The 9294-nt window shown below is 45.2% G+C and overlaps 1 protein-coding gene across 3 annotated transcripts in view; it reads right to left on the bottom strand.

The window, feature by feature from the left end:
* The window catches only part of CUNH2orf42 (chromosome unknown C2orf42 homolog), a 43317-nt gene that overhangs the window by 13360 nt on the left and 20663 nt on the right, over nt 1-9294 (bottom strand). For 2 of the 3 annotated variants that reach the window (XM_017522038.2, XM_017522039.2), the window contains exons 6-8: nt 8597-8701; nt 3418-3525; nt 2989-3089 (exon numbers count right to left, since the gene is read on the bottom strand). In XM_017522038.2, coding sequence (XP_017377527.1) covers nt 2989-3089; nt 3418-3525; nt 8597-8701 — 314 coding nt within the window. The remainder of the gene's footprint in view (nt 1-2988; nt 3090-3417; nt 3526-8596; nt 8702-9294) is intronic. The other variant, XM_017522040.2, reaches the window with a different exon arrangement.

Raw genomic sequence — 9294 nt, 5'->3', positions numbered from 1 at the left:
TGAACCCAGGAGGCGGAGGTTGCGGTGAGCCGAGATCGCGCCATTGCACTCCAGCCTGGGTAACAAGAGTGAAACTTCATCTCAAAACAAAAACAAAAACAAAAACAAAACAAAAAAAAGAGTCACGGTTGCCAGGCACAGTGGCTCATGCACAGGTTGTGGTGAGATCGCGCCATTGCACTCCAGCCTGAGAAACAGGAGTAAACTCCATCTCAAAAAAAAAAAAAAAAAAAAGCCAGACTCGGTGGCTCACGTCTGTAATCCCAGCACTTTGGGAGGCTCAGGCGGGTGGATCATGAGGTCAGGAGCTCAAGACCAGGCTGACCAACATGGTGAAACCCTGTCTCTACTAAAAATACAAAAATTAGCTGGGTGTGTCGGGGCATGCCTATAATCTGAGCTACTCAGGAGGCTGAGGCAGGAGAATCGCTTGAATCCAGGAGGCAGAGGTTACAGTGAGACAAGATTGTGCCACTGCACTACAGGTTGGGTGACAGAGTGAGACTGTCTCAAAAAAAAAAAAAAAAAAAAAAAAAAAAAAAAAGGGTCTCACTTGGTTGCCTCTGCTGGAGTATAGTGGTGCAATCATGGCTTACTACAGACTCTAACTCCTAGGCTCAAGTGATCTTCTTGCTTCAGATTCCTTAGTGGTTGGGACTATAGGCACACACCACCATGCCTGGTTTTTTTCTTTTGGATATGGAGTCTAGCTCTGTTGCCCAGGCTGGAGTGCAGTGGCAAGATCTTGGCTCACTGCAACCTCCGCCATGTTGGCCAAGCTGGTCTTGAACTCCTGACCTCAGGTGATCCTCCCACCTTGGCCTCCCAAAATGCTGAAATTTTTTTTTTTTTTTTTCAAGACAGAGTTTCACTCTTACTGCCCAGACTAGAGTACAGTGGCATGATCTTGGCTCACCACAACCTCCGCCTCCCAGGTTCAAGTGATTCTTCTGCCTCAGCCTCCCAAATAGCTGGGATTACAGGCATGCGCCACCACACCCAGCTAATTTTGTATTTTTAGTAGAGATGGGGTTGCTCCATGTTGATCAGGCTGGTCTCGAACTCCCAACCTCAGGTGAACTGCCTGCCTCAGTCTCCCAAAGTGCTGAGATTACAAGCATGAGCCACTGTGCCCGGCTCCTTTTTTTTTTTTTTTTCCAGAGTAGGAGCCTCAGTGTGTTGCCTAGACTGGTCTTGAATTCCTGGCCTCAAACAATCCTTTATCTCAGCCTCCTAAATCACTGGTATTATAGCCACCATGCCTGGCTCACATGTAAATTCTGTAGCTATCAAACAACTTATTACTATTTTTTTTTTTTCCTGAACAGAAGAATGCCTTGCAATTAAGCTACTCTTAATGTATCAAATCACATTATGCTGAATTTTCTACACAATTCTATTACTGTAGGAAGAAAAACTCAAATTTTCAGGACCTGCTTGAAAAACATGTTTTAAAATATGTAGGCCAGGTACAGTGGCTCATGCCTGTAATCCTTGCACTTTGGGAGGCCAAGGTGGGTGGATCACTTGAGGTCAGGAGTTTGAGACCAGCGTAGCCAACATGGCGAAACCCCGTCTCTACTAAAAATACAAAAATTAGCTGGGCATGGTGGTGCGCGTCTGGAGTCCCAGCTACTCGGGAGGTTAAGGCATGAGAAATGCTTGAACCTGGGAGGTGGAGGTTACAGTAAACCGAGATCATGCTGCTGCACTGCAGCCTGGGCAACAGAGCAAGAGACTCTGTCTCAAAAATAAATAAATAAATAATAAAAACATAAATAAAATGTCTAATGTGGCTGAGTGTGGCAAATTACACCTGTAATCACAGCACTTTGGGAGGCCAAGATGAGAAGACTGCTTGAACCCAGTAGTTTGAGACCAGCCTGGGCAACGTAGCAGGACCCCTATCTTTAAAAAGTTTTTTTAAATAAATAGGGGTGGGCCCTGTGGCTCATGCTTGTAATCCCAGCACTTTGGGAGGCTGAGGCAGGCAGATTGCTTGAGTCCAGGAATTTGAGACCAGCCTGGGCAACATGGCAAAACCCCATCTCTACAAAAATCAGCTGTGCATGGGAGCATGTGCCTGTAGTCCAAGCTACTCAGGAGGCTGAGGTGGGAGGATCACTTGAGCCCAAGACGTAGAGGTAGAGTGAGCCGTGACTGTACCACTGCACTCCACACAGGCAATAGAGTGAGACCCTGTCCCCCAAAAAACAAAATACAATAAAGACAAAAAACGTTTTTTTAAAAAAGGTCATTTCTTGGCTGGGTGCAGTGGCTCATCCCTATAATCCCAGCACTTTGGGAGGCTGAAGCAGGCAGATCACGAGGTCAGGAGTTTGAGACCAGCCTGGCCAACATGGTAAAACCCCATCTCTACTAAAAATACAAAAATTAGCTGGGCATTGTGGCGCATGCCTGTATTCCTAGCTACCTGGGAGGCTCAGGCAAGGGAACTGCTTGAACCCAGGAGGCAGAGAGGTTGCAGTGAGCCGAGATTGTGCCATTGCACTCCAGTCTGGGTGACAGAGCAAGACTCTGTCTCAAAATAAAATAAAAAGTTTCATTTATCTAATGAGAATAAAGCTGTAGTTTGGGGAGGAGGGTTAATTGTGCTGGTGCCACTGACTTCACAAATATTATATCATCTCAAATTATTTATATACTTTGTAGCTGCCTGCCAGTCAAATCTAAGACTCATCATAGCTATTGGGGATCATTATTTAATTTATTAAAAAATTATCTGTTTTCTCATCCTAAAAGCAAAGAAAAAGTATATTCCAATGTAAGATAATTTTTTAAAGCCATAGGGAACACACATTAAAATTAGAGTCAGAACTATAAAGCCAGGGATATTCCTGGATAATCTCTTAGCATGAAAAAAAGAAACTTTGGTTTCTGTAACTCAGGAAACTGGTGCCAACATACTCCCTTGCCTCCCTCTCCTCCCTTCACCACCCTCCCACTGTTAGAGAAATAAACTCTCACCTCTGGGGTATCTAAGATTTGTTTAACTTGCAGGATATTAGTGATATGCCAAGTATACTTGGAAAAGGTTCCCAGTGGCAAGGCATCTTTCCGAACAAAAGCTTCAATGTAAAAAAAGGACAAAATTAGATGAGCAAAACATAACATTTTCTTTTATTGTATTTGTTACCTAGTTTCTAATGCAGTACTATTATTTCCTTATTAATTCTCAGCACTTTAAAAAAGAAATTCTAGAGGCAAATACATAATAGGGTTTGGCAGAAATGTGACAAATGAGTTGATGTAAATAATTCATATGCTCATCATTGAAAGCTTTGTGCTCCAGGCATGTGAGCAGAAGTCCTAACTGAAAATTCCACACAGATCTTTTCCAAACATAATTCTCTATGTTCAAGACATCTGTCACTATACCAAAGGCAAATCCTGTACCTGTAGTGGAGTTGGGGAGCCGTTTTTTTGCACTTCCTATAGATATTCTCTGTTGCAGGGCATCAAAAAAGGACTGAGGAATGTGGAACACCAGTGGTTCTGGTTTGCCTATGGGAAACAAGAAGAAACAACTCATTTAAAGAAACTCAGTGGACTTTCTGATGTACAGGGAGACGTGAAAGAAAAGGAATCAAGGGACAGTAATAACTTAACATACCACTGAGGTTTCTTCATACGGAGGCAAAAAGAAGGCTTTGATTTACCTTTCTGGCCCAAGAGCTGTCACTAGTCCTACTCTTGATCCCTTGCAATCATAACAAACACAGTGTAGCCTGGACAACAAAGGGAGACCCGGTGTCTACAAAAATTTTTTTTTAATTAACCGGGCGTGTTGGCATGCATCCTGTTGTCCCAACTGCTTGGGAGGCTGAGGTGGGAGAATCAACTGAGTTGAGGAGTTTGAGGCTACAGTAAGCCATGATCATGCCACTGCACTGGTCCAGCCTGGGCAACACAGTGAGACCCTTCCTCAAAAAGGAAAAAAAGGAAAGGCTGGATGGGTGGCTCACACCTGTAGTCCCAGCCAACGTGGGTGGATTACCTGAGGTCAGGAGTTCAAGACCAGCTTGGCCAACATGGTGAAACCCCATCTCTACTAAAAATACAAACAAACAAAAATTAGCTGGGCATGGTGGCATGTGCCTGTAATCCCAGCTATTTGGGAGGCTGAGGCCAGAGAATCGCCTGAACCCAGGAGGCTGAGGTTGCAGTGAGCCGAGCTCATGCCACTGAACTCCAGCCTGAGCAACAGAGTGAAACTCCATTGAAAAAAAAGAAGAAAAAATGAAAAAAAAAATACCAACACAGTAGATCCTCATAATCCACCAAATACCATGTTTCAAATCCCCAATTTTATAAAGACCAACACAGCACAGACTTTCCCCCTTACAGGGTATGTGAAGTAAGGGGGAACAATGCGATGAGAACAATGAGGCCGAGGTGGGTTGCCTCCACTTGATCCCATCTTGCTGGCTATCCCTGGGCTCCTGCTATTTGCATTCATGTCTAAGCAAACTAACTACATGCTCTCTCACCAGATGGTCAACACCATGAATGCTGAGGGACTACAAGTTAGGACACTGCTTACCCAGCTGTCTTTCTCCCTGAATATGACCTCAAGGCAGTTAAAATATTTGAAACTACTTAGCAAACCTCGTAAAGAAATTTGCAAGACATTAGGTCAACAAAAAGAGACTTAATGGGAGGGGGTCAAGTGAGTTCAGTCTTCTTAAAAAATTCTGTCCAGACTAGGCATGGTGGCTCACACCTGTAATCCCAGCCTAGGTGGTAGGCCTAGGTGGGTGGATCGCTTGAGGTCAGGAGTTCAACACCAGCCTGGCCAACATAGTGAAACCTCACCTCTCCTAAAAATACAAATATTAGCCAGAGTGGTGACACATGCCTGTAATCCCAGCTACTCAGGAAGCTGAAACATGAGAATTTCTTGAGCCTGGGAGGTGGAGGTTGCAGTGAGCCGAGATTGCGTCTCTGCACTCCAGCCTGTGTGACAGAGCAAGACTGTCTCAAAAAGGAAAAAAAAAAAAAAAAAAAAGAATTAACTTCAAGAAGGCTTCATAAAAGACACACACTTCTAGTCCAGGAGACAGCTGATGGAAACTTGGACAAAGGCAGTAGCAATGGAGATGGTGAGATGAAATAGAGGGTGGTACAGGAATCAGATGGAAGAGGATCACAAGTGTAGAGCTTATAGTATTATCAATATTCTGTCTTCTGGGCTGGGTGCGGTGGCTTATGGTTGTAATCCCAGAACTTTGGGAGGCAAAGGCAGGTGGATCACCTGAGGTCAGGAGTTCAAGACCAGCCTGGCCAACATGGCAAAATCCCATTTCTACTAATATTACAAAAAATTGGCCAGGCGTGGTGGCAGGTGCCTGTAATCCCAGCTACTCAGGAGGCTGAAGCAAGAGAATTGCTTGAACCCGGGAGGTGGAGGTTGCAGTGAGCCGAGATCACACCACTACACTCCAGCCTGGGTGACAAGAGCAAAACTCCATTTCAAAACGAAACAAAACATTCTATTTTCTGCTTGGGAGATAAGTTAATAGGTATTATATTACTTCAAATAATAAATATATAAAATTAAAAAAAAATAAAAAGAAACCATAGTCTTTTTCATTATAACCCTCCTTAGCTTATTTTGTTATTTTTCCAAAAAGTAATTTCTGGGTTGGGTGCAGTGGCTCATGCCTATAATCCCAGCACCATGGGAGGCCGAGGCAGGTGGATCACGAAGTCAAGCATTTGAGACCACCTGGCCAACATGGTGAAAACCCATCTCTACTAAAAATACAAAAATTAGCCAGGCTTGGTGGCAGGCGCCTGTAGTCCCAGCTATTTGGGAGGCTGAGGCAGGAGAATCACTTGAACCCAGGAGGCGGAGGTGCAGTGAGCCGAGATCACACCACTGCACTCCAGCCTGGGTGACAAGAGTGAAACTGCATTTCAAAACAAAATAAAACAAAAATTCTACTTTCTGCTTGGGAGGTGAGTTAATAGGCAATTATATTATTTCAAACAATAAATATATACAATTTTAAAAGAAAAAGAAACCATAGTCTTTTTACTTTTTCTTTCTTCTTTTTTTTGAAGAGTCTTACCCTGTTGTCCATGCTGGAGTGCAATGGCACAATCTTGGCTTGCTGCAACCTCCACCTCCCAGGTTTAAGCCATTCTCCTGCCTCTACTCCCTAGCAGCTGCGATTACAGGCACCCACCACCATGCACAGCTAATTTTTGTATTCTTAGTAGAGATGGGGTTTCACCATGTTGGCCAGGCTGGTTTTGAACTGATCTCAGGTGATCTGCCCGCCCCGGCCTCCCAAAGTGCTGGCATTACAGGCATGAGCCACTGCGCCCGGCCTAGAAACCATAGATAGGCTTTTTCATTACAACCCTCCTTAGCTTATTTTGTTATTTTTGCAAAAAGTAATTTCTGGGCCAGGCGCAGTGGATCACACCTGTAATCCCAGCACTTTGGGAGGCCGAGGAGGGCAGATCACAAGGTCAGGCGTTCAAGACCAGCCTGACTAACATGGTGAAACCTTGTCTCTACTAAAAATACAAAAATTAGATGGGTGTGGTGGCACATGCCTATAATCTCAGCTACCAGGGAGGCTGAGGCAAGAGAATCGCTTGAACCTGGGAGGTGGACGTTGCGGTGAGCCAATCATTGCGTCACTGCACTCCAGCCTGGGCAATAAGAGCGAAACTCCATCTCAACAACAAAAAAGAAAAGAAAAGAAAAAAATAAAGAAGAACTGTGGGGCAGTGGGTTTGTATGTGTAGTGGCAGGGACTGGAAATAGGAAGAAACCAGTCCACGTAGATAGAGTGCAAAACTAGAAGTATAAAACTCAAACATTTTGGCTTAGCATGAGGAAGACCTTCCTCATAACTATCACTGTGTAACAGTGTTAGGAGCTGCCTCAAAGAGCAGCGAGCTCCTCATCACTGGACAAAGCCTGGAAAACTATTATGCACAAGCAAGGATGCCTTTACTCTTTTTTAGACAGGGTCTCGCTCTGCTGCCCAGGCTGGAGTGCAGTGGCAGGATCATGGCTCACTGCAGCTTTGACCTCCCAGGCTCAAGTGATCTTCCTGACTCTGCCTCTCCAGTAGCTTGAACTACAACATATGCCACCATACTTGGCTAATTTCTTTTTTTTTTTGAGACAGGGTCTCATTCTTTCGCCCAGGCTGGAGTGCAGTGGTGCAATCTCGGCTCACTGCAACCTCCACTTCCTGGGCTCCAGTGATCCTCCCACCTCAGCCTCCCAAGTAGCTGGGACTACAGGTGTGCACCACCACACACGATTAATTTTTGTATTTTTCCTAGAGATGGAGGTCTCACTTTGCTGCCCAGGCTGATCTCGAACTCCTGGGCTCAAACAATCTGCCCACCTTGGTCTCCCAAAGTGTTAGGATTACAGGTGTGAGCCCCCATACCCGGCTGGCACCTGGCTAATTTTTTTTTTTTTGAGACAGAGTTTTGCTCTTGTTGCCCAAGCTGAAGTGCAATGGCATGATCTCGGCTCACCACAACATCTGCATCCCAGGTTCAAGCAAGTCTCCTGCCTCAGCCTCCTGAGTAGCTGGGATTACAGGTACGCACCACTACGCTCAGCTAATTTTTGTATCTTTAGTAGAGATGGGGTTTCACCATGTTGGCCAGGCTGGTCTTCTGACCTCGTGATCCGCCCACCTCGGCCTCCCAAAGTGCTGGGATTATAGGTGTGAGACACTGCACCCAGCCATCTGGCTAATTTTTAAAGTTTTTTGTAGAGATGGGGTATCCTCCCATGTTGCCCAGACTGGTCTTGAACTCCAGGGCTCAAATGATCTGCCCGCCTTGCCTCCCAAAGTGCTGAGATAACGGGCATGAGCTGGCACATATGGCATAAGAATACTTTTAAGGCAACAAGCAGGGACCGGCTAGATCTGAAACAGCTGATGTTCCATGAGACTATAATAAATCACACCCAAATCTGGCCTGTCTTCTCCACTCTTCCTCAGCATGTTCATGTACTCTTTTTTTTTTTGAGACAGTCTTGCTCTGTCACCTAGGCTGGAGTGCAATGGTGCAATCTCGGCTTATTGCAACCTCCGCCTCCTGGGTTCAAGTGATTCTTCTACCTCAGCCTCCTCCTGAGTAGCTGGGACTACAGGTGCGCCACCATGTCCAGCTAATTTTTGTATTTTTTTTTAGTAGAGACATGGTTTCACCATGTTGGCTAGGCTGGTCTTGAACTCCTGACCTCAGGTGAGCTACCCGCCTCGGCTTCCCAAAATGCTGAGATTACAGGTGTGAGCCACCGCACCCAGCCTAGATTTCTACTTTCTTGTGGCCTAGTGCTCTCTGGACTGAAGTCTAATTACTTTTGCTATCCGAGTAGAATTACAGCACTATTATCTTTTTTTTTTTTAAAGACGGGGTTTCACCATGATGGCCAGGCTGGTCTTGAACTCCTGACCTCAGGTGATCCACCCACCTTGGCCTCCCAAAGTGCTAGGATTACAGGCGTGAGCCACCGTGCCCGGCAGTACAATTATTTTAATTTCTCCACTTTCAGCAAAAGCCCAGTTAGGTGGCCAATACTTACCATCAAACTGATAGTGCATGGTTTGATGGATGCGTTCTGTGACGCTGGCCAGCCAGTCTTGGAAGGATAAAGTCACTTGTGCCTCATCTAACAGCTGACCACAGGCTAGGAAAAAAACACAACACACACACACACACACACACACACACACACACACACACACACACACACTTCTTTAGTAACTTTTCTTACAAAATAAACAGCTAATTGAAGTTTTAAAAAGCTAAGAAGTTTTTTGTTTTCTTTTAATTTTTTATTTTGAGATGGATGTTTGCTCTTGTTGCCCAGGCGGAAGTAAAGTGGTACAATCTTGGCTTACTGCTACCTCCGCCTCCCAGGTTCTAGCCATTCTCTTGCCTCAGCCTCCTGAGTAGCTGGGATGGTGCCCACCACAACACCTGGCTAATTTTTTGTATTTTCAGTAGAGATGGAGTTTCACCATGTTGGCCAGGCTGGTCTCAAACTCCTGACCTCAGGTGATCCACCCACCTCGGCCTCCCAAAGTGCAGGGATTACAGGCATGAGCCACCATGCCCAGCCTGTTTTTTTGTTTATTGACAGGGCTTTGTCATGTTGCCCAGGCTGGCTTCGAACTCCTGGGTACAAGCAATCCACCTACCTCAGCCTCCTGAAGTGCTAGGAGAAGAGTTAATAAGTTTGTTCAGGAAAAAAGCTGAACTTCAAAGAAAGCAAATAAA

The sequence above is a fragment of the Cebus imitator genome, unplaced genomic scaffold (assembly GCF_001604975.1).
Source record: "Cebus imitator isolate Cc_AM_T3 unplaced genomic scaffold, Cebus_imitator-1.0 Scaffold23, whole genome shotgun sequence".
Taxonomy (NCBI): Eukaryota; Metazoa; Chordata; class Mammalia; order Primates; family Cebidae; genus Cebus; species Cebus imitator.
This window is presented reverse-complemented; position numbering and strand designations above follow the sequence as displayed.